At 34.0% G+C, this 26,256-nt stretch overlaps 3 protein-coding genes across 3 annotated transcripts; 1 reads left to right on the forward strand and 2 right to left on the reverse strand.

Annotated features, from left to right (window-relative positions):
* Nucleotides 1-1,556: 1,556 nt before the first annotated feature.
* LOC103854521 (F-box protein SNE) lies at nt 1,557-12,581 on the reverse strand. Its single transcript, XM_033283921.1, has one exon. The coding sequence runs from the start codon at nt 2,304-2,306 to the stop codon at nt 1,758-1,760; it is 549 nt and encodes a 182-aa protein (XP_033139812.1). The 5' UTR covers nt 2,307-12,581; the 3' UTR covers nt 1,557-1,757.
* A 276-nt stretch (nt 12,582-12,857) lies between these two features.
* On the reverse strand, nt 12,858-14,258 carry LOC103854522 (nitrile-specifier protein 5). The gene is made up of 2 exons (XM_009131465.3): nt 14,063-14,258; nt 12,858-13,978 (listed from the first exon to the last, which is right to left on the reverse strand). The coding sequence occupies exons 1-2, from the start codon at nt 14,093-14,095 to the stop codon at nt 13,043-13,045; spliced, it is 969 nt and encodes a 322-aa protein (XP_009129713.1). The 5' UTR covers nt 14,096-14,258; the 3' UTR covers nt 12,858-13,042.
* A 1,914-nt stretch (nt 14,259-16,172) lies between these two features.
* On the forward strand, nt 16,173-16,857 carry LOC103854523. Its single transcript, XM_009131466.3, has one exon. The coding sequence runs from the start codon at nt 16,237-16,239 to the stop codon at nt 16,534-16,536; it is 300 nt and encodes a 99-aa protein (XP_009129714.1). The 5' UTR covers nt 16,173-16,236; the 3' UTR covers nt 16,537-16,857.
* Nucleotides 16,858-26,256: the final 9,399 nt, after the last annotated feature.

The raw sequence follows: 26,256 nt of genomic DNA on the forward strand, positions 1-26,256 counted from the left end.
CATGGACAATTAATGTTGTGGATGCATTCGTAGTAAATGCAATTAATTTACTGGACACAGTTTATATGCATTATGTGGACGTCATTTGATGGACACAAATGAGTTAATTAGGTGGCATTGCGTACAATTTATGAAAGACAGACTCATCTGGATGGTCAAAGTTGTATTCATGAACTCTAGCAAGTTCTTCTTCAGTCAAACTATAGTAGAACAAGTAATGCCACATCATTCATTCTCTTAATATTTACTGGAGCAATATGTGGACGGAGAGAGTATTTCTTGAATAAGATTCATACGCTCATAACATCATTTAAATACATTCAGCGTCGATTATAAAAGTTTTGTATTCTGATTATCCTGTTTTTAAATATTTGGTGTTGTGAGTAACTTGTTTCTTTTCGGCTATGTTTATACTCTCCACAATACATTCATCCATGATATACTCACATACATATTCATGAGACACCATCCACGACACACTAACCACGAGAATCCTATCCACTATACATTCATCCATAAAACACTGTCCACAAATCACCCATCCATGAGTATTATAGATGATAGGAAAGTTTTCAGATATCCTTGAATTAGTACACATGCTCTCAGACATGGTTCGTAAGATCACAAAGTCTAAGACATTTCATACTTGAGTTTCCACTTGATTGTACAAAAACTTGAAACACAAATAGCCAATTGCATAACTTCTTTATAAAAAAGTTAACATAATTCTCTTGTCCACAAGTATCTTGTCCATAACTATTTCATTAACAAAGACTCTTACAAATAATTTGTTTTCTTTTTCTTAACTTGTTTGATTCTTATATATATGTTTTAAATTTCAAATAATGATACAAAAAAGGGAGAATATGAAAACAAATTACAAAGAGGGCTAATTACAAAATATATTCGATTATTGATGGAAATAGAGATGCAATTAAGAAGATGGAAAAGCTTATAATAATCTTGGTGACCCAGATGACAGTGGACTCAGATTTGCAGATACATCAGGGAGGATCGCCGAGGATAAAACGGAGAGAAACGACGTACGTTGAGCAAATTTTTTGGTGACCACAACATCCGTAGGCAACCCATTTGATATTCGTAGGTAAATTTTTCGGCACATCTATCATCCGTTGTTTAATTTGGGATTGGAATTGAGAAAGTTATTTTGAAGCTAGAGAAGATAGAGGTCTAGTGGGGAAGAAGAGTTATTTAGTTAAGGGTGTTTTTTTTTGTCTGTCATGAATAAGTTGTTTAGTTAAGGGATGTCAATGTCTTTACACAGCAAAAAAGTGTGTAGCAAGTCCAATGTGACCTTTAGTGTAATTAGAAACTGGAAAAGTGTCTGAGAGAGTAAATATTTCCTTTTTTTAACAACTCTTTTCACATTAAACCAAAAAGTGAAATAAATGAAGTGTGAGCTTAGATTTATTTTCCAAAGAAAAGAAAAAGCAGAAGAGACAAAACAGCTACACGTTGGCAGTATCTAAGGAGAAAAGATCCCACGTTTATTAATACAAATCTTGTAATGAAATGACGAACTTGAAATTTCGTAATCGTAACAAATCGGAGTAAATAATACTTATATGATAAAGAATACAATCTTGTGAACTAATCGTTTATTAATAAAAATCTTGTAATGAAATGATGAACTTGAAATTTCGTAATCGTAACAAATAGGAGTAAACAATAATATGATAAAGAATACAATCTTGTGAACTAATAGTTTATTCATTCCCGGTGCGGCCAAAGGCGGATCAGACTACGTTGACGGGTTTCCTAAGGAACATGAGCGAAGAAGGTGGCGCGTCTCCAAGCCACGCGCCGACGTAAAGGCGCTCGTAGTAGTGAACACAGTAAAGGGAGAGTGAGAGCTGGAGCTGGTCTCGGCTCCAAATGATCTTGGGGAGTCGTGCGAGGACCGGACGGATGCAGAGGAAGTAGAGACATCGGTAGCCACCGAGAGCAGACACAACTGAGCGAAGTGAAAGCGAAGGGCGTGGTGACACTTGTCGGAAACAAAGCTCTTCCCATATTGAGTCGTTGCGAGCCACGGCTGACCAAAGACGGCACACGCAAGCGGCTGAGCAGAGAGAAGGGCCGTCTAGTCGCCGGAGGATTTCAACAAGAACGTCGTGGTGGTCGTTGATGGAGAACGTGGGAACAAGATTCACTCGTTGTCTCTTGTTGTTACTTTTCTCGACCATACCGATTCGTTTCTCCGACATGGTATTAGAAAGAGAGAGAGAGAGGTTTGTGTTGAAAGAGAGAAGGTTGATACAGCTGTTGAAAGCACACGGGCGCATATAAATATGTAGAAAATATTGTGTGTGAGTGAGAAGCAGAGGGGGGGAGTGATGTTTATATTCAATCTGTAAAAGAATAAAAATTAATGTTGGTTGGGTGGTTCTTGTTGCTTTTAAAACCTTAGTCTATATCATTACTTGTTGTCTTTTTGTTTTAAAAGCTACTGGTATAACATAAAACTGTTTGTTTCTTTGCTTTGCTAATCCTACATATCTTTTATCATAGCATATGACCAATGGAATTACCTAACACCGATACAAAACTACATATGTATATATATGCAATTATTGATCGAAATTTGATAGTAATACATGTATATTAATTCACATGACTAGTAAGAGTGAATCGATTATATGAATGATAGGTTGATTTGAAGTTTTTTAATAGAGTTTGATATGTATCGCTCTGAAATCTACTAATAAGACTTATTTGTGGGCGTATATTATTTTCTTAGTGATTTGAAGTCTATATAATTGGCTAATATATTAGTGATCAGTGATTGGGTTTTAAAAGTAAGCTAGAGGGTGGGCTGGAAACTTCAAACCTAATCAAGATGAGTCAGAGTTGGTAATTAATCTTGTGGCGTACTCACTGTAATGTGTAAATTTGAACTATATTATTGTGGATACGATATTACGACATGTGACTTTCTGAAAATAAAACCTACTTGTTGGGTAACGTAGAAAGTCGAAGGACTTGGAACGGGGACTTTGTTTCCTCCACGCTTAAGGTAGATCGTGCGTGCGACTTCTTAGATTTCTGAACATTATTGCTAGTCAAACCTCTCGCTGACTATTTTTAACTAATTAATTACACCTAGCATAATGGAAGGAAATCTTTGTACATGGAGAATATTTTTTTTTCCTCTTTCATTTGTCTCGTGTAGCAAAATCTATACACATTTACATTGGTAAAAAAAAGTACCATGACCATGTGGTTTCTTTTGGATTATGACATGTCTAAGAGAAAACAACATTCATTCAGTCATTTTTTGAAACAGATAGTACCAACTTACTCAAGATGACTAAGAATATGAAGATTAGCCCAATTTTGAAAATAGACTTGGATGAACTCACCTAAATTAGGAATGATTTTTTAGATTCTCAACTTATGTAAATCTCTTGTTCCTTTAATATCTATACCGACTCTCTTTCCAAACGGACACATGTACAAGATTCATTATTCTTTCACATAAATCAAACCAGTTGAGACTACCGGATCAGCTATGAATCAATAATAACAGGCAAACTTAACTTAGTTTGTATGGTTCTGTTGACAAAAAAAAAAGGATTGATTTACTATATTACGCACAAATATTTTCTGATTTCTTAATCTCTGAAACACAAGATTAAACATTTTGTTGTAATGATAAATGATAAAATCTAGCTATTTGTTTTATTATTTTTTAAAAAGTTATACAAAAATTAATTAGTAAATCAAAACTCATATTATGGATCAATTTTGTAAGAATGTAACTAAAAATTAAAAAAAAAAAAAGACAAATTGCCGTTCAGATTTGTTTTCAAAAGGAAACTAAAATATTGTTGAGAAAAACATAAAACCTACAACAAAACCCAAACAATTAAACCAAAAACTAAATTCCAAAAACTAAAACTCACGAAAAAACTATTGCCGTTCAAGCCAACGTGTTTTCTTTTGACATATTACCAAATATTATAAAATATATATTCCTTTTTACATGAAAATTGCGTTTTACTACGTGATCACTCCCAACTGAATTTTTACACCTACTAAAATAATGTCTAGCTACGAACAGCAAACCATGCCGTTAGTCTATTTTAGAGATTACATCTCGCAGCAAAGCCTCACACCATTTATACTATAGGGATACATTGAAATTGATGTTTAATTGGATAACGAAAAACTATTAAAAATATTGGGAGTATGTAAGTACCGTGTATATATGTCTAATGTATGCATGTGAACACCTATATAGAGAGAGGAGTTGTGACTTGTGAATGGGAATCGAGGAAGGGTCCAAGGGAAAGAATCCACGAGAGAGAACTGCAAATCCGATGCTCTTCCAATTTCGTTTAAAAAAGTCTCTTTTTCTATACTCTAAAAACTATGTAGACGCGCATGTACACAACTTTATTTTCTTCCCTCGTTTGTAGTTAAAAGGTTACATACATATGCCGTATGCGTGTCTTAGTGTATATATTTTTGTTACTGTTTATTTTCTCGAGGTAAAAGAGACATTGTTGTTCGTTCTTCTTGTTGTTTTTGTCGTCTTTTTATGTGTATATTTTTATAAGATTTTGAGTTCTTCCATATGTCTTCTTCACATTCTCGTCTTTCTTGTTTCAGGACCGTTGTACTTGTACAACTATCTACAGTTACATAGGGTCTATTTATGCATGTATATGTACACGTAGATGTTATAACCTTTTCCGAAATAATTCCATTAATTTTGGTTATCATAAAAGTACGTGCACTTGACTTCTTTTTTTTTTTTTTGACAAAGAGGTACGTGCACTTGACATTTTTCACATCTTTCATTTTTAGAAAATAATTGGATTTGATTATGTCACTCGGAAGAGTTTTCCATTACTTAAAACTTTAGGTTTGCGTTTCTATTTTTTGTGTTTGGGGGTGTTCTTTTTTTGTTCAACGTTTTGGGGGTGTTATAGTTGCATTTTAGGTACTTCCCAATATACTACACTTAACAAATTCGTTCTGCCAAAAAAAAAAAGAAATCATCATGTCCGCAAGGTTCTAAAGTTTATTGATGAACTGCCATACTTTTTTTTTCTTTTTAATGAACTATACTTGTCTAATAAAAATTTGTAATACTTACCCAATATTTGTAAAACGCATATCTATAATCTATGTATCCTTTTCAACGAACAATAGCCGGTACACTATCATCCAAATGCAAAGACAAAAGATAAGACTGCCACCGAAACAGAAAAAAATATAATGACATGAAAAATGAAGGAATGATTTGAGAAGCCAAACAAAAAAGTTCAACAAGCATCTATAAAATATTTAGTCAATAAGCAACTATTTAGTTGTCTTTTTGGCGTTAAGATTTCACCAAAAATAGCAAACCCAACATTCGTTCTAATATTTCAGCCGTCCCTAGACTCTATATATATGTTACATTGTGTGCAAATTCACATAATAATTTAACTACACAAATTTATTGACGATTTGTTTTTTGAAATGTTTGTCTTGTGGTGTAGTAATCGTGAAAGTATTGTTTGCGAATCAGATTTGGTCAGTTGATTATCTATTATATATATTGACTTTCCTATAACAAACTTTTGTTTTCTGATTATGGAAATGTTGAATCCATGCAAGAAATAACAAGAACATAATTATGAAATATCAACATATCATATAGTTGAGACGTCTGATGTTCTTTCGTTTCTTTCAAATATTCACTTACTCTTTCGACGACTAGCGCTTGTACTTTGTACAAAGTGTGACATGTGCAGCATCCAATTGGTCAACCTTATATAATTATCGTATTGACTCAGATTTATTGATATAGTATCCCGGAAAATAGGGAATACAATAAACATTTTACTATTTTATTGCTTTATGAAAATAACACTAACGTCTCTCTCCTCGTTTTGCAAGATTGATTCCTTTAGGATATGAATCAGGATCCAGACAAAACTCATTAAGTTACTAAACTACGTACAATGTGTTAGCTATGCTAAACTTTCTTGAGAGTGATCTACCAAGGTGGGAGATTGACGAATTTATTATGAGCTGAAAATAACAGAGATGACGGAAAAACTTTAGAAGATATCACAGGTATTTTTTTTTTTAAGATTTCCATATGTTAGAATGTTAGAACCTTGATGCCATTAACAAGCATCGAACTTGGAAAAAAAAGAAACTAATACCTTTTTAACATACTACTCCCATATGATGATCTATCAATCGTATATATACCATGATAGTGATAATATATGATGGTTGATATAACACTGATATTTTGAAACAAGTCTCATCTACTACATTTTATCATGTATGAGTTCGCTCAAGGAAGTGAGATCGATCCAAATTAAGAGACAAAAGCAACCGATTACAAGAAGATACAATATATATTTGTTAATATAGTATCCAGTATATATATTTACAAAATACAATAAAATAGACATATCTAAATAAAATACTTCCAAATTAGTTTTTAAATGCTCTACATATAGTGGTCTTTCGGATGATTATATCTTTGATGATTTTGGTTGCTATCGATCTGTACTCTTTGATGATCTTATTCTTTACGTTGATGTTTTAAACATATTGCATGTTTGTTCAAACACTCAATATTGTTGGAGGTAAGTTCATTTTCCACGCAGTTTGCGACATGCGGGTGTTAAATTCATGAAAAGTCTCATACCTCTCGATGACTTATAACCTCATATGTCAGGCTCATCCGAAAATCCCACCAGATGAATACGGAAGCCGCTGGGACTTTGTCAAGAAGCTCACAAGATACTATTTATGTGAGAAAACTTAAAATTCAACCTTTTCTGGTCAAATAAGAGAGAGTTTTTTTAAGATTTTTTTTTAAATATGAGATAGTTGTATTAAAATACTCAAACAAGATCTCTTAAAATTTCACTTGTTCATCTATTATCAACACAAAGGTCATAAAAAGAAACTGCGATTTAATATAAATAAAATTTAGAATTAAATAGAGGAAAAAAATAGTTGACAAAAATGTAGAAGTTGTCTAGTTGACAGAAAAAAAGAGGGAAATACTATGTCAATTTTTAGTTTCAAAGAAAAAAAAATACTATGTTCAATTTAAGGAACTGGTATCCAATGTCTAATTGGTTCCAGACTTCCAGTCTCCAAATCAACTAGCTAGACTTTCTGGTATGACTACATATCAATATTGTAATATAATAAAAGAACTGAGTTGTTATATTAATTTTTTTGTCCAAAAAAAGTTATATTAAAAGAACTGAGATCGATCGTAAAAAAAGAAAGAACCATAGAGAGAAAAAGTTAGAGAGAAATTTTGGGGTTCCGGCGGTCGGTCGGCGCGTGAGCGTCCGTGCCGCCGCCGGAGTCTTTTCCTCCTTCAGAATAAATCACCAGTCTTTGTCTCCTTCTCTCCTTCTCCGGTTTCTGTCTGTCGGAGCTCTGGTCACCCAACAATCGCCGGTGGTTGTGGTTCTGGAGTCACGACGCGGTTGCGGGAAGGAGGGGATGGTTTAGTTGAGTTTTCGGTTTCCGGGAGACGGAGGCTCTCACAGATCCGTCATCGCCGGACTTTGCATCCGCGGCGGGGAAGCTTCCTTAGTTCCGCCGTCGTCGGCTCTAGTCCCCGGGGGGTGAAGGCTTTCACAGCTTCGCGTCACCGGATCTCGTCCCCTTGTCCTTTTGGGTTTCGTCCTTTTAGTTTAATTTTTTCTCTTCGCTTAGTTTTAGGTTTTTTTGTGTTTTTGCTGGAGGAGAGTGAGGCTCTCCGGTGGAATCGGTTCAAGTTGCATGCGTTAATTTCTTTGGGTGGTTTCGGTGAACTGTGTTGGGGGAGCTCTCGCCATGGCGATTGATGCTCTCCAGTTTCAGAGGCCCAAAGAGGTTTGAAGTGAGATTTGGCGGAGCTGCAGTGCTCCGTTTTGGTCGAGAGATCCGAAGGCTGGATCTCCGACGAAGATGAGAGGTGGTGGAGATGAGGCGTCCGTGTGACACGTGCCCCTCGTCGTCGAGGATGGCAACACGTGTCCGTGCTTCGGAAAAGCTGGACATTCGACGCGGCTGCTCTCTTTCCTGTAGAGAGATTAGGGTTTCTCTTGTTGGGCCGGAAGGTTTTGGGCCCATTTGGTTATCGGGTTTAGTTGTAGTATGGGCTTTTATTGTAATGATTCTGGGCTTGGCCCATATCCTTTAATATATAAAATCATATTGACGGAAAAAAAAAAAAAAAAACTGAGATCGAGAGGCCAGCGCAGAACACAAGCAAACGTATTAGGTCAACCCTGACACTAAAACAAGTAAAGGAAAAAACGCGAAGAAAAGACAAATGACACAGAGACCTCTGTCAAGTATTTGATCACGTTATATATAGTTAAGGTTCAGCTACAGCTCATGTACCTATTAGTAATTGAATACAGTATTAAAAATAAATAAGAAGGATTTGGTAATGATTAAAGGAGTAAAGAAGGTTAGGGGGGGATAAAGAGATAAAAGCTCAAGTACAATGATAAAGAAAACAAAGAAGATAAAGGATGAACACAAACATCCTCTTTGATAAACAAACAAACAATCACACTCACTGCCATATTTGTCCAAATCCCATTCACCTTCACATATACTCACATGTAGATATATATATTGCTCAACCATTCTTATATTTGTAACCTATTCTTTGTGATTCAATATAGTTTTAGAAATTTGTCTTGGGAGTTTAAACTCCATCTAATTGTGTTTTTCTTAAAAATACCATGTAATTTATACAAATCTTTTAAGTTAGTATAGCTAAATGGTAAAATTTCTTAGTATGAAAAACCTACAACAGTTTACCTTCGTACATATTCTTGAGGGAAATTAGAGCATCTCTAATTCACCTCTATATTTGCCTCTCTATGCTATAATGGAGGAAAATCTACTCCAACCCAGCTCTATTTCTTCCCCTATAATAAAGATTACTAATTTCTATATATTTAGGAGAAAAAATAGCATTCCTCTATAATAGAGATGTATTTTTTTTTATTTACAAAATAGTCTTTTAGCTTTTGTGATTATAACTAAAATACATGTTTACGAAGAAATACAATTTTTACATATAAATGCACAACTTTTTGTTTACATACTAATTTTTAATTTTTATAATTATAAATAAAATAAAAAAGATATAAATTATTTATGTTTACATACTAATTATTTTATTTTAAAGTCAGATTTTTTTATTTAATGAATGATATCTAAAATTTTATATTGATAATTAAAACTATTAATTAAAATTTAATTATTAAAAGTTTCACATAATTTACATATTGATAACATATTAAAATTAAACTTAAATATTGAAACAACTTAATACTTAAATATTAATCAATACAACATAATGAAACAACTTAATACTCCGGTAAATTACTTCCGGATCCACAAAGATTGTTAAAATATTATCCAAACGACGTGGATAGAGGAGGAGCTAGCTGATTTTGTTTCTGGTGACTGTGCTTTTGTAAAATTCGTGCTTTCTCTGCTTGGAAATGTTCACAGACATTTGGATATTCTATGGAATTTAAGTCACAAAATAAAATTTTGTTTTCTTCCTTCGTCTCTTTTTAAAGCAAAATTTTGTCTTTGAATCTCCAATTGATGTTGTCTTTGTTCACTTGACTTCTTTAGGTTCTCTCAGAAATGTTTATTTCCTTCTTCTAGTGTATTGGAAGAGAAGCTCCACCCTCAGAAGTCCAAATACCACATGATGAAGATAACCGATTCCAAGAATTTCTAAGTCAATTCAGAAAAATCAAGAATAAGGAAGCTCATTTTTCACTTTGGAATGCATTAATTGACCATTTATGGAAAAACTATAGTAATGATGATGTTTAGATAATGTCTATTTTGTTTTATTATTATTTTCTAACGTCATTTGTAATAAAATGTTTAATTTAAATAATATTACAATTTTATGGAAAAAATCAAAAGTTATAATAAATGGGCTAATTTGCAACATTTATAAGTTAAATGTGTTATTTATAAAATAAAAAAGAATCTTTTAAGAATATTCTTTTATAAAAGAAAAAATAGAGAAATATATTGGAGAGAAACCACATCTATTATAGAATTCTTCTATTACAAAAGAAGAAATAGAGGAATACATTAGAGATGGTCTTAGACCAAATGATCTAACTATAATTTATTAACTAACCAAAAACACACTCTTTCTCCTTCTTTCTTTTCGTATCTCTCTCTATTCTCTTATTACAAAACTAATTTTTTATAGACTATTTTACAAATAAGCGCTATTTTTGATTAGCAAAAAAAAGTAATAAAATTATTCTGTAGTTGAAAACCAATACTTAGAGGGATTCTTCCCACATAATCTAACCAATAAAAATTAGTATAATATAAATTTTTAATTAAATTTTAAAATCAAATAGAATTTAACCAATAGAATGAAAACAAATGGAAGGAAAAGCTCTTCTAGATTTTTTGAGCCATTTGCAAGAAAAATATACAATAAGTGCAAAATTTGCAAAAATGGAAAAACACAAAAAAACATGGTTGTCAGTAATCTCTCTCTAGAGTATTTTACTATTTGCCCCTTACTCTAACTAGCTAGTCTAAATTAATAAAAAAACCAATTATATTATAAAGTATATATATATACACACGTAATGATCGATCCAAGGCAAGCTTGAAAATCAGGGATGGAAGGCTTCACCTTAGCATGAAACAACTTCTTTGCAACCAAAGTCACGAAAAAAAGAATCTGGTCGCTTATAGTCAAAACCAAAGAACCTAAAGTAGTGATGTTCATCTTAAGCACTTCTACAGCTATAGCCATAAGATCTTTACACAAAGAAACTCCGATTTTACTATTATCGTCTTCTTCTTGATACACATAATTGAAAGTTTTTCATTGGCTCCTTTATGAGAACTACCGGCTTGAACCATCTTGTACTTGGACCATCCACGCTCACTAGCCTTGTTATAAAACCTCTCAGTATATAGTAACTATGTGAGTTAGCTGGATATACTCTCATTTATATGGATAATTTTTAAATTAGCTGGATATACTCTCATTTATATGGATACTTTTTAAATTAGCTAGATATACTCTCATTTATATGGATACTTTTTAAATTAGTATTGTTATATTCTGAATTATCTGGATATTTTACTTGTTAGCCATAAGATCTTTACACAAAGAAATTCCGGTTTTGCCATTATCGTCTTCTTCTTGATACACATAATTGAAAGTTTATCATCGGGTCCTTTATGAGAACTACCGGCTTGAACCATCTTGTACTTGGACCATCCATGCTCACTAGCCTTGTTACAAAACCCCTTAGTATGTATTAACTATGTGAGTTAGCTGGATATACTCTTATTTATATGGATAATTTTTAAATTAGCTGGATATACTCTCATTTATATGGATAATTTTTAAATTAATATTGTTATATTCTGATTTATCTGGATATTTTACTTGTTAGCTGGTATGTAATTTATATTTACCAACTATTTGATCAATTGATGGTTGTTATTTTTTATCAATTCAGATAAACAAATGACTAGATTACGTGTTCGGCTAAACATAGAATTAACTCTTTAACAAATTGCAGTACATATGATTAAAATAGTTGTTTAGCCGGATATAACTTTATAAGTATAACTATTTTTAATATTAGTTTTAATTCCTAAACAACATATAATTCTTATTTGATGTCTCTTCGGCGACATCACCGATGTAAAGATTTTCTGCCAAATCTGATCTCTCCACTGGAAACGTGGTTTACACTTCCTACATCTTCACTGTTTCTTACTCTTTGTGGCGAAAATCAACAGTTGACTACAACCTCAATCTCATCATTCGATCTCGTTTTTTTTTTTGCTGTTCTCTCTTCTCTTCCGAAGGACTAGACGTAAGAGACGTTGTTATTAGAGAAAGCCATCTCGATCATGAATCAGCAAAAATGAAGTTCTAAAAAGAGAGAAACCAAGAACAAAATCCAGAAAAAAGAAAAAAACAAAGTTGTAGGGAGATACACAAAAAAAGAGAGAATAATCACAATTCTTGAAATAAACGAATACATTACATTGCTTCCATGACAATGGAGATAAGAAAGACAAAGATTTAATTCAACACCACGAAAAGTAGAAAGAAAAAGAGAGTATGTTTTGCTTTAGATGAGTAGGGGTAAAATGGCTATTAGAAAAAAACAGATCATCATAAAAGTGGGTTTTCCATTTTTGCAAATATCATGGTTATCTGTGTATAGGAGGTGCAATTACTCATTTTTTAAAGTCTCTTTACCAAGAAGTGTTCTTCATTCATTCATTTTACTATTCATTTATTGTTATTATTTTTATGTTGAGAAACGCACTGAGGTACTATTGTTGCGCATGGCCTTATGTGTATTGTTGGCACTCACAATATTAAAGCCCACGAGTCAATATGAAAAGTAGTGAACGACATGGGCTTCTTGCTATGGTTGTAATTGTGCAACGATTTAGCTAACGATAGTGTTAGCCACAAACATAGCCACGGCAAGGCCATTTATCATCTATTTGTGCAATCAGATCAAAATTAGAGGTGATAGAATATATTCGAAGTTGCCACTGAAAAGCCTGTGGCAATCCGTGGCCAGATTCACAATATTCGAACCAGCTATTCTGCTATGAATTTTCGGTAGACATATAGCCATTGTCTTTTTCAATGGCATATGTATTTAGATTAAACTGTGGGGTAGGTCTGTGATCATTCTAGACAAAGTGTTTCATTGTCAGTAGTTTATAGGTGTGAATTTCTAGGATAGTGCCAAGGATTTGCTAATACTAACTCCACCCAGTCATTGCACTACAATATCTTTCTTACAAAATTATCAAAACACCAAACTTGATAATATATTTGGAATAGGTAGCATGTTCTCACTCACTACACACCTCCTTAGCCCTCAGACACTTTGTAGCTGCATATCATGACCACAAATAACTCCTTAAACAACACACACTAAGCAGTTTATAAACGACAAGACACAAAGTAACTCACAGATAATTAACAGTAACACAACTAGAAACGCCAAAACACCATATCATCAAGACGCTCGTTGGTCGGACTATTCCCACCGTGAACCAGCAAACCTTCCTCACCATCCTTAACCGCAACCGCAAACGCGCACCACCCACGTGGACTCGGCTTCTTCCCTTCCTCAGTACCATCCACAACCTTCTCCCAAACCAACGTCTCCGTATCAAGCCTATAAACCTCTCCAGACAACTTCCCAGCTCCCATATGCATCAGCTCATGCGGCTCCTCCTCACCACCATATACCACAATCTCTTTCCCCGAACGAACCGCCGGAAACACACTTCTCGCCGGCGGTACATCCCCGGTGGTCTCCACAGCGGTCCATTTACATGTACCCAAATCAAAGCAATGAATATCACCCAATTCATTACCGTCAAACCCAAACAAAACCCAAACCTTCCCTTCCACAACCACAAGCCCTGGTCCTCCTCTCCCTTTACAAGCTTCCCCACCCGCCGGATACTCAACCCACTTCCGACCAACCACGTCGTAGCCATGCAACGTGTTTACACGTCCTTTGGCAGTAACACCACCAAAGACGTAAACGTTACGATCATCACATGCCATGGAGTGGTAGCTACGACCGGGAAGCCCTTCCTCAACGGGAGACAGCAACTCCCACTTGTTTGTGAGAGTGTCGTAAGAGTAAAGGCCGTTGTATCTGCGAGTGTCGTCGCGGCCACCGTAGACATAGATCGTGGTGCCGATAGGGACCATTGAGACACCGAAACAGGGGAACGGAGCGTCCCCTGTTGCGGGGGCTATGGACCATTCTTGAGTCTCGAGATCGAAGACGTAGAGATCGTTGTCGATGTGGATCGTTGGTTTTAGCTCCCCGCCAAAGCAGTAGACTTTGTTGCCCACGACGGTAAGTGCATGTGAGCTTCTTGGTCCAGGACCTGATCCTTTCTGACTCACCTGGTTAACAATATCAAAATTGAAACTTTATTGATCTTACAATCGTATACAGAGGATCAAAGAAGCAATATGATTTTTTTTTACCTTGACCCATTTGTTCTCAGCCACAGGACTCATACTGCAAATTTCGTTCAAGATGTATAAAAAAAGTGTTGTGTCTATTGTTATTGGTGTTGTGTGTACTTAACTTTTATATATATAGGCAAATGCGGTATCAGTTATCACATCACCACAAGTTAAAATTCAAAGATTTCGTAAGACACGTTCCTTTGTTGCCAAATAAAATGGAGATACGTTACCATTTATAACACCAATTATTTTTTTATTGTGACAAGGAAAAGAAAAATTTGATTACGCAAGTGCAATGCTGGAATGCATTTTTATTGGTTGAAGGGACTAGGCAATGTAAGGTCTTTTGTATATTTGATTATAATATATCATCTTTTTCTATAATCATAATCATAGATATATATTTCTGACCCAGAAAGGACAAAATCATAGACATATATAATTATACATTGTTAATCATTCATATACATAGATAGTACCTCCGGATAAGAACCAACAAGGATATCACAATTTTTTGTATAGAAAATGTCAAACTATTGTTTCAGTATTTAAGTCTTGCCCATACATGATCTCTGATTGCTTATTCACGAATTCATAAAAGAGTTGCACATTGGTAATAAGATGAAAAATATATATGATAGCCAGATGGTGGCATGGCTTCACTTTGGTCAGGTTCACAATTTTTTGTATAAAAAAATGTCAAACTATTGTTTCAGTATTTAAGTCTTGCCCATACATGATGTCTGATTGCTTATTCACGAATTCTTAAAAGAGGTGCACATTGAGTAATAAGATGAAAAATATATATGATAGCCAGATGGTGGCATGGCTTCACTTTGGTCAGGTTCACATGCCATTTTTGTACGGAAACAAATAGAGAACAGAAGCTGAAGGTAAAAGAAAAAAAAGTACAAGAAGGATGAGTTTTGAGATGAATATGGACAGCGTATTAACTAGAATCAGGCTACGTTCAGGCTAAAATTTGCGGTTTCACAATTCTACTATAGTATCTTCTAATTAATAAGCCATAACTTTGCTGGTATGTCCGCGAGCTACCTCTTTATCGCTTAGGGCTTCTAGTCTTATTCATGACATCGATTAAATATTGTGTCTTTAATATTCAGTTTAGAGTGCTTGTGACTTGGGTTCCAAGGATGGAATGTTAACACTAAAACCAGTGCCATGCCAGCCTTTTCAGGGGACTCATGAATTTCTATACAATTTTAATAATTATTATAATATAATTTAAATGATATTAAAATATTAAAACAGAAAATTGAAATAAGTCTATAAATGATAACATTTATAGATTTAAAATTACGTTTTTCTTATAGATAATATCAATATATGAGCATTTTTTATCTTTCTCAAAAATTCAGAAAAATAAAATTACTAGTGTTTATATAATAAAACTAAAATATGGCAATGAAAGAATAAGAAAATAGAAGCACAATAAGATTTTGTGAAATACATTTGAAAAACAAAAAATAATTTGGATCTTTAGAACATCAAATAAATAAAATTAAAACTAAATCTTACTTCTTTTTATTGACAAATAGTTTATAACAATAATTTGGGTTTTGAGCTAAGTGCAAAATATAAATATTCTTGAACCATTAGGCTGACTTTTTAGAGATTTGGGACCCCAACTTTTATGAATTATGTGGGGATCTAAGGCTAATGTCTTTTTCCTAACACTATATGCACGTCTTCGACTCAAACTAGATCAACCAGATCAAATGGAACAAGTCGATCTGAATGGAAGAAATAATGTTAATGCAGATCAATTGCAATTATTCCAAATAAAATCATAATAAACAGGATATTGCTAAACAAACATAATAAACTGTATATATATATATATATATTGATTTCCTCATCGGATATATGATAATTGGTAGAAAAAGTAAAATTTGAATAGTTTTGTGAACTTAAAGAAGTTGTAAAAGAGTAATGAATTATCAAGAGGAATGAAAAATAATAATTAACAGGAAACGCCAACTATAAGAAACAAACTGTCAACCCTTGATTTGGGGTCATCCCAAGTGTGCCTACCTGTGTTAGTTCACAAAGAAACCGTTCACAAAATGCAATGTAGTGAAATTTCACATTTGTTATTCGTCTATATATCCAACCACTGACTACTACTAGATTCATATCAAGTACTATTATAATACTCTCTTATCAAAATGTGGACCAACAAGTTTTTCTTCCTTCTTACAGTTGCATGCATGGTCGTGTTCGGTACAGCTCAAACGTTGCCTTCGATACCTGGACAGGACCCAGCAGATTGTTTGTCATCGTTGGAACTTATTCCTAACTGTATCTCAGAAATTTTTGGATCGATAATAAGTGGACAAATCGGGACTATTGGTCACTCTTGCTGCCATGCCTTTTTGGGTCTCAATGCAGATTGTGTCACTCAGACGTTTGCCTTCGCTCCTCTCTTCCCTCCGACTCTACGGGTTCATTGTTCCAAACAATCGTAATGCCATAATTATTCTACATGTTCTAGGTCATAAATGTGCTAACAGTGTTATGGTTCGGCTTAAGTAACAACTTCCAAGTATGTGATCATCATTATCCATATTTCGTGTTGATATAAACACGTGAATAACTATATAATAATAATAATAATCTAAAGGATAAGTCTAAACCATAATATACTCATGAAAACATAAACATGTTTGGTTCCTTACAAAGCCGGTGTGTTCTCCTTTGGCTTTGGTTGGTCACGTTAATACCACAAAATGTGTTACTATCTTGTTCACACAATATCTTTCGGTATGCAAGAGTAAGTGATGGACTTATTACTATTTTCGCCGTCTTTAGCATTGGTTGGCCTGATTCAAAAGATGGCCACCACTTTAAGATTATTGCAGATCAGTTGCTTGTTATTGAAGAACAAAAATAGTACGAAACAATATGTATTAAATTATATCATAATAAACCCTACAGAATAATGTTTGGATAATAATCGCAAAAGCATAAAACCCCCATAACAGTCTATTTTGTTTGGTTTTGCCTTGACTTTTTTTCAATTGACATCCTCCGATTGTCAAAGTACGATTAGTCTAGCTAGCTATAACAGCTGAAAATGTATTTATAGAATGTATGTTAGTTTATAAATTGTATTTTAGATATATATTAGGAAATAATCTGTACCGTACGCGGAGTGAAATAATTAATTAAATTATTTATTTTACGTTGTAATAAGAGATTTGTTGTTATAGTTATTTCAAAGGATGTGCATTAAGATATATGTTCAGATTCAGTTGATCTATTCGGATTTTGATTTTTAGAGTTCGAAATTTAAATATGATTCGGATATTTACAAATTTTTATTTGAATTTAGATTGGATTTGGTTCGAATCATTGCACGTTTGGTTCGAGTTTGAGGTCGGGTACTTATTTTAATTATGCAATTAAAAAAAATCCAAATATACTTAATCATCAGAATCTGAAAATAAAAATAATATAAAATTCTTCATAAAATAGTTCAATTTAAATATTTAGATGGAGAAAAATATATTCAGTATTTTGAACATATTTCGTTATTTTAAATATTTTCATATTAATAAATATCTAATAGATATAAAATTTAAAATAACTAATATATGTAAGTATATAATTGTGTTTTTTTAGATATTTTTGGTATCTAAAATATTTCAGTTTGAATCAAATTCGGGTCTGGTTATCCGGATATTAAACTTTAGATTCATTTGAGTACTTAATCAGTTTTAGTTTGTGTTTAGTATTACTTTTAAATCAAGTTCGGTTATGTTCTTCGGATCCAAATATTTTACCCAGACCTACTTTCATCTACAAATATACACAAAAATAAATCAATGTAAAACTAATATATTAGGCTTATTTTGCATACATAAATATTGGACCATACTTTAATAATACCAATAAAAATGGTCGAGCATCGTGTCAATATTGTTGGACATGTTAAATTTTGACATAGTCTATAACCAATAATGTGTATTTTCTTATAAATGTTTTTGGTAAATATGATAAAAATTCGATACAATCGAGTGAAATAGATTAGAGTTGCGTCAAAAATAATGTGATCTCTTTACTCGGTACATGAATTCTGTTTTTCCAATTGATTTTGTGAATTTTCTTTTCTTTTAAAGCTTTTATGATTTCAGATTTTTTTCTAACAATCTGATTATGTTTCTAATTCTTGGTTTGATATGAAAACTATGTAAAGAAAAATAATACTTGGCTAAACTAAAGATTCAACTTTGTGTGTGGTGTTTTTCACCTCGGTTTCTTAAATTCATAATCAATCACAATTATTTGTTGCTTTTGTATGCACAAACCTCAACCATGGCCAAGTTTGACAAGAAACAAAACTATCAATTTCTAAGAACATTCTCATTCCGACATTTTAGTTGATGTGAATTTTAATAATTTTATAATTTAATTATTTCAACAATGATATTATTCAGTACTTGCCGAGAGAAAACTTTAATTCACTAATATAAAGGTTAAAAATACAAAAAAATAAAAATGAGCTGATTAAAAAAAATTAGTGTGTGAACACATTAAAGTGTTTGAGATATAGTTAAAAAAATTAGTGTGTTAATACATTAATTGCTAAATGATTGTGAGGTTGACACGTAAGCATTCTAAAGTTAAAATGATTGCAAACGCTTCTCTTTATGTATGTGTGAACATATTTATTGCAAATACTTCTCTTTTTATATATAAGATATAGTCAATTTTATAACTAAATATAACTAAATGAAATTTCCTAGGATAGCTCTTTTCAAGTTTTTATCACAAAAATAGCATTCAATGAAGAAATTGACCAAAATAAGTTTTATTAAAGGGTATAGATATATTTTTACCCTAGGATTAACTAATCTAGAGTTAGGGTTTAGATTTAAGGGGAGTGGTTTTGGGGATAAGGTTTCAAATTTTAAAAAATAAAAGTTAGAAATTAAAAATTTCAAAATAAAAAGGGCTATTTTGGTCATTTTCTTTTTTGAAGGCTATTTTTGTGACGAAAACTTCAAAATGACTATTTGAGAGAATTGCCCTATAACTAATATATTTAGATATATCAGTTGTGTTTTTTGTTTTGTTTTTTCTGGTTTGGTACTCAAGTATTTTTCCCCATTTTTTAGAAATAGGTGTGTTGAATTGCAATATTCATTTTTTCCCTAACAAAAAGTATATGATAGAATTTTCCTAGTTACTACATTTTGTATTAAAATTTTTAAAAATTAGTCATATAATATTGAGAATTTCCTAGGATAATCTTTTTAAAAAATTTGTCACAAAAATAGTCTTCAATGAGAAAAATGACAAAAAGAAGTTTTATTAAAGAGTAAAATTACATTTATACCGTAGGGTTAACTAATGTAGACTTAAGGTTTAAAGTTAAGAAGTGGGGTTTTGAGGTTAGAGTTTCAAATTTTTAAAAATTAAAAATTAAAATTTTCAAAATAAAAAGGGGCTATTTTGGTCATTTTCTTAATTGAATGTTATTTTGTGACAAACGCTTAACAATGGCTATTTGAGAAAATTGTCCTATATTCTTTTATAAAACAAATAAAACTTAATATTAGTATATTTATACTGTAAAATAGTTTTCACCAATCAGATAGTATTTTATATTGTTTGTTTTATCAAAATTGAGTTTTTCTTAAATAATGCACAAACCATACTTTATTTCATATTGCTTATATAGTAAAACATCTATAAATTAATAATGTTAGGACTTCAAATTTTATTGATTTATAGAGATTTTAATTTACAAAAGTTTCCTTATTTAGATTTTTTTATTTTAAGATATATTTATTCTAAGATAAGAAAAATATTTGATTTTAGTGTATAGATATTAATTGTTATTTTTTTTTGAAATTTGACATTTATATTAATTTTATTATATTATTTGGTTTACATAATATGTATTGCATATAACTTTGGTTTTAGATATAATATTACTAAATCTCATCAAAAATATATTAAGTGTTCAAAAAATATAAAAATAATTCCATTGTGAATATAAAACAAACAATATAATAATAGATTCTTATTTATATAAAATATGTTACATATAACTTATTAATTTATAATTTTAATGAGACCATATATTTACATAGAATTTTCTAAAAAAATATTATCTTATTATTTTATTGATTTGTGTCAAATTTTGAACTGACCAAAGTTGGGATCGGCAAAATTTATTAACTTATAGAAATTATTAATTTATCGAGTATTAATTTATAAAGGCTCTACTGTATTCACAAATTCACAATTACCATTAGTTTCTTCTCTATAATAGAATTTTAGTCGGTGTGGTTAGATCATGTGCATCGTGGGGTCCTTAGAGGGATTTTCAGGCATTCTGCAAAAAAAGTAAAAAACCGGTAAGAAAAACTATGAAGTAAGGATCAATTATTTTTGGGTTTTTGTGATTTTTGCGAGTCTTACTAACATGTGGCGGCCCGCGATTGATTTTTTTTTATCTTTTTTTTTAAAGATAAAAAAAAATTAAAAATCTGAAACCCCGAGTGGGGTTCCAGCGATACACATGCTCTTTGAGTTTGAAAGCAACAGTGACCCAAAAAATAAGAGTGAAATTTATAAACCGAGTTAGTGGCTTTACTGGGCCTAGTAAAAGTATTGGGCGTATAATTTTATCTGCGAGACCGTCGGACTAAAATACTTGGAGACGAAGTTAAACGTGTGCACTTTAACCAAGAATAGTGGAAAAATCAAGACCGTCCGATTGACCATATATCCGTTATGATTAATGGAAAATTTTTAGGATGAAGTTCTTAATGAAATATAAAAACCGTCTTTTAGAATGGGGGATTGTTGGATCAAATTCTCAAGCCCATTGGCTTAAAGAACATTGATTAAAGTTGTGTGAAAAGAAATGTAATGGGCTACGTAATTAGGCAAGCCCAGAACAATTGAAATGTCAATATGACATTATGAAGAGTCCCACATCGGGGAGAAACAAGAGGAATGAGTTGTATATATAAGAGCACTTACTTAACTTTGAGTAAACGGCTCAGAGGAAGAGAGAGCTCCCCACGCGCGCGCCGCCGCCGCCGTCCGGCTCGGCTGGGCTTGGGCTTGGGCTTGGGCTTGGGTGGAGGGCCTTTGGCTTGGGTGGAGGGCCTTCGGCCCGATAAGAACTATTCTTTTTGGACCAAGTTAAGCTCAATGTTTTGCCATTTAATTCCCGAAAAAACGACATGCATTTTATTTTAAACAACACGTAGTTCGTTTAAAAACAACACGCTGTCTCTCTTCTTGACGATAAGTATAAACGAGAAAAGATCTTGCGGAGGAAGTTTCGTAACGCCTCACCTCCGAGATCCTCGCGAGATTTCTGCCAACGTGCGCACGTGCGGCATCAGTTACGGAAAGTGGCTCGTCTTCTCTTCTTTATAAACTCGTCTCCTCCTTCATTTCTCTTTACGTTTTTCACAACAAAAACCAGCAAATCCTATAGCGTAAGTCTAGAGAGTGTTTCGTAGAAATATTAGTTCGTTAGAGGTTCTTCACGAGTGCTGCGTGATAACCTATCATGGTTTTATCCTGGGACTCCTATTCGTACAGATCCGTCGCACTAACGAAGCGAATATTAAGAGTTAAGGAAAGAGATTCGTCTCGACTCCATGGTTTCATTTCCGTTACGGTTTTGAATCGTTTGTATATTTTCCTTAACGTCGTTTATATTATATCGTTTCTTTTGATCCGGTTTTCCGGCTTCTACAATCTTAACTCTTAACCGCTTTACGTTTAAAGCTCGAATCGGGTTGAAGAACGATTTATAAATACAGGTTTTGGAACGCTGTTTGCGATTTGCTTTCTAGCACTTCCGCGAAACGTTTTGTTATTTATCTCATAAACGGTTTGCGTTTTGCTCTGTAGCACTATCGGAAAACGTTTTTTGATATACGATTCGGAAAAAACCTTTCGGGGTTCAATCAAACGATGTTTGCGATTTGCTATATGCTTATCCGCGAAACGTTTTTTATTTTGGTGAAAACGAGTTTGCGATTTGCTTTATAGCCCTTCTGCGAAACGTTTCTTATTTATTAATAACGCTTTGTGGATTGCTTTCTAGCAGTATAGCGAAACGTTCTATAAATGAATCGTTTCAAGATCGTTTTCTTAAGCGAGTTTGTGAAACATTCTAAGTCTATAAAAATGGTTTCTGCGAACGCTTTTAAGCGAGTTTGCAAAACGTTTTTTCAAGACCTATATCGATATGATTTGGTTCAAACACCAAAAATGAACATCGATTTTAGACTATTATTTTCTTTAAAATAATATGTTAAATGTTGAATGGAGTATTAATCCGTTTTCATGTTTTCTCTACAGGAAAATGACAAACGAAAACGACACCCCCACTCCCATGGACACTTCAGATGTCATTCAGACTCCACTCAACGCTGCAGCAACTGGCGTGACAACCGCTGGAAACATCACAGCGTCAACCACTGCAGCAACAACGAGCACTTTCCTCCCTGCGGGGAATGCTGCTGATGAAACCACTCGCCGTACTCTATTCGGTGCTGGTCTTTATCAGACGGGTTCAATTTCAGCAACTGCAAGTGGTCCGGTGGCAGTTCAAACTCCTCCGACTGTCCCTAGTGTGTTCACTCAAGGACTGATGCCAAACCAATTTGATGGCAAAGGCTTCAAAACGTGGCAGAAGAAGATGTTGTTCTTCCTGGCAACGATGAAGCTGGAGAAGTTCCTCCAGGAGGACAAGCCCCTTATGCCTTACGGGATTGATGATGTTCACAGCCTCGCAACTGTTGACATATGGGTGCATTCCGACTTCATCTGCAAAGGCTACATTTTGGGTCGCCTCATTGACCCATTGTACCGTGTCTACTGTGAGATCCCCACGGCGAAAGAGCTATGGAGATCACTAGACAAGAAGTACAGAGGTGAGGACGCTGGCTGCCAGAAGTATGTGGTCTCAAAATTCCACGACTTCAAAATGGTGGATTCAAAACCAATCATGGATCAGGTGGAAGCGCTTCAGCTCATTTGCCATGAAATCGCTGCTGAAGGAATGTCCATCTGCGAGACATTCACAACTCTCAGCTTCATTGAAAAGCTTCCTCCAAGCTATGCGGATTTCAAGAACTACTTGAAGCACAAGAAGAAGAAGATGGGGCTCGAGGAGCTCATCACGAGGCTTCATATGGAATCCAGAAACCGAACTGCTGCAAAGGTCGGTACAAAGGAGCACAGTGTCAACATGGCTGAGCACAAAGGCAAAGGAAAGGCACACGCTTTTTCTCCTGCCAAGCCTTCCAAAACTGCTGCAGCCTTGAAGGCTTCTGGAAAAAACTTCAAGAACAAAGGTATTGAGATCAATGCGAATGTGGAGAAGTTCAAGGGGAAATGTCACTACTGCCACAAAGTGGGGCACAAAACTGTTGAGTGTCGCAAAAAGATCAAAGATGAGAAGGCTCAGACAAATCTCACTGAGGAGGATCTCGTTGCTGTGGTGACTGAAGCAAACATGGTTGAGAGCAACAACCCCAAGGAATGGTGGTATGACACTGGTGCAACCACCCACATTTGCACCGATAGGGCGATGTTCAGCACCTATCAAAAAAGCAAGACTGAAGAGAAGCTCAAGATGGGGAACACTGCAGTCTCCAAGATTGAAGGACGCGGCAATTTGATCTTGAAGATGACATCTGGACGTGAGGTCACTCTAACAAATGTGAAGCATGTGCCTGACAAGAGGAAGAACCTGGTCTCGGGAACCTTGCTTAGCAAGAATGGATTCGCCACAAGCTTTGAGGCGGATAAGCTCGTGATTAGGAAGAATGGGATGTATTTGGGAAGGGGATATGTTAAGGGTGGACTTGTCAAGTTGAATGTAATGACAGTCACTCCAAAAGTTGTAGCTCCAAAAGTTTCAATGAATAAGAATGAGCCAGTTGCTTATTTGGTTGAGTCTTTTAATATATGGCATGAAAGATTAGGCCATGTAAACTACAAATCATACAAAGATTAATGAATTTAAATCTAATTCCTAAATGCAAAACAAGTAAACAAAAATGTGAAGTATGCGTACAGGCTAAGCTCACAAAAACGCCATCACCTCGTGTTGAAAGAACTAATAAACCTCTAGATTTAATTCACACTGATTTATGTGATTTAAAATACTTACAAACTAGAGGTGGTAAAAAGTACTTTGTGACCTTCATAGATGACTGCACAAAATATTGTTATGTTTATTTATTACATAGCAAAGATGAAACCTTGGAAAAATTTATAGAATTTAAACTCGAGGTCGAGAATCAGCTTAAAACAACTATTAAAGTAGTTAGAAGCGACAGAGGAGGCGAGTATGATGGTCCGTTCAATGTATTCTGTAAAGAACATGGAATAATCCATCAAACCACAGCTCCTTACTCACCAGAATCTAATGGAGTTGCTGAACGCAAAAATTGAACTCTAAAAGAGATGATGAATGCTATGTTGCAGGAATCTGGGTTACCCCAGAACATGTGGGGGGGAAGCGTTGTTTACCACTAATTATATCCTCAACAAGATTCCACACAAAGTAACTGGCAAAACTCCATATGAATTATGGAAAGGTAATTTACCTTCGTATAAATACCTCAAAGTGTGGGGGTGCCTGGCAAAAGTTGCGGTACCGCCACCAAAGAAGGTCACTATTGGACCTAAAACCGTGGATTGCATCTTCATCGGATATGCACATAACAGTAATGCTTATCGATTTCTGGTACATAAATCTGAAATATCAGACATTCATGAAAATACAGTCATGGATTCAAGAAATGCATCTTTCTTCGAAAATATTTTTCCATATAAGGAAAAACAAGGTTCAAAACGAACTCGAGAAGAAAGAGACAATGACAAGAACTCAGAAACTGAGACAAACGTCGAGATTTCTATAAATGATATTTCAGAAAATAAAGAAAAAGATGAACCTCGAAGAAGCAAAAGAGCTCGAAAGGAAAAATCTTTTGGAGAAGATTTCCTAATGGCATTTTTAGTAGAAAATGTTCCAAAAACTTTGGCAGAAGCCATGGCTTCACCAGAAGCTCCATTTTGGAACGAAGCTGTCAGGAGTGAATTAGATTCGATTATGCAAAACTATACGTATTACATAACGGATTTACCACCTGGCTGCAAAGCATTAGGGAATAAATGGATAATGACACGCAAACCTGGTGGAAAATACAAGTCTAGGCTTGCAGTTCAAGGATTCCGACAAAAGGAAGGCCTTGACTATTTTGATACATATTCTCCAGTGACGAGAATAACATCAATAAGACTGATGATAGCAATCGCAGCCTTAAGAGACCTAGAAATCCATCAAATGGATGTAAAAACTGCTTTTCTAAATGGTGATTTAGAAGAGAAAATTTACATGAAACAACCTGAAGGTTTTGTCATTCCCGGACAGGAAGACAAAGTATGTCGACTTGTAAAGTCACTTTATGGGCTTAAACAAGCTCCTAAACAATGGCACGAAAAATTTGATAATACAATGATGTCAAATGGTTTCAAAATAAATGAATGTGACAAATGCATATACTACAAAACTACCAAAAATGCGTATGTTTTGCTATGTCTATATGTAGATGATATGCTCATTACTGGAAGCAATAAAGACATTATCAATCAAACAAAGAACATGCTCAAAGGGACATTTGAGATGAAAGACTTGGGATTAGTAGATGTAATTCTCGGGGTTAAAGTCACAAGAAATTCAAACGGAATTATCTTAACCCAATCTCATTATGCTCAAACAATATTAGAGAGATTTAAAAATTACTCTAATAGTACGGCAAAAACTCCGTTAGATCCCCAAATGCACTTGACAAAGAATTCAGGTGAAGCGGTTTCACAAAACGAGTATGCACGTGTGATCGGAAGTCTCATGTACTTGACAAATTGTACTAGAACAGATCTAGCGCATGCAGTAAACGTACTTAGTCGATATACAAGTAATCCAGGTCATGCACACTGGAAAGCTATAACGAGGGTACTCAATTACTTGCGCCACACCAAAGATTTTGGGCTCCACTATGGTAAAGAACCAGCAGTTTTAGAAGGATACAGTGATGCTAACTGGATATCAGATTCTAAAAACTCAAAATCTACAAGTGGATATGTCTTTACATTAGGGGAGCAGCAATATCATGGAAATCTACCAAACAAACAGT

The sequence above is a fragment of the Brassica rapa genome, chromosome A02, assembly GCF_000309985.2.
Source record: "Brassica rapa cultivar Chiifu-401-42 chromosome A02, CAAS_Brap_v3.01, whole genome shotgun sequence".
In the NCBI taxonomy this organism is placed as follows: domain Eukaryota; kingdom Viridiplantae; phylum Streptophyta; class Magnoliopsida; order Brassicales; family Brassicaceae; genus Brassica; species Brassica rapa.

Coding starts and splice junctions, on each gene's coding strand:
- LOC103854521 (XM_033283921.1), bottom strand. CDS start 2,306: ATGCGCCCGTGTGCTTTCAACAGCTGTATCAACCTTCTCTCTTTCAAC.
- LOC103854522 (XM_009131465.3), bottom strand. CDS start 14,095: ATGAGTCCTGTGGCTGAGAACAAATGGGTCAAG. Junction 13,979..14,062: donor CTGAGAACAAATGGGTCAAG/GTAAAAAAAAAT, acceptor ATTGTTAACCAG/GTGAGTCAGAAAGGATCAGG.
- LOC103854523 (XM_009131466.3), top strand. CDS start 16,237: ATGTGGACCAACAAGTTTTTCTTCCTTCTTACAGTTGCATGCATGGTC.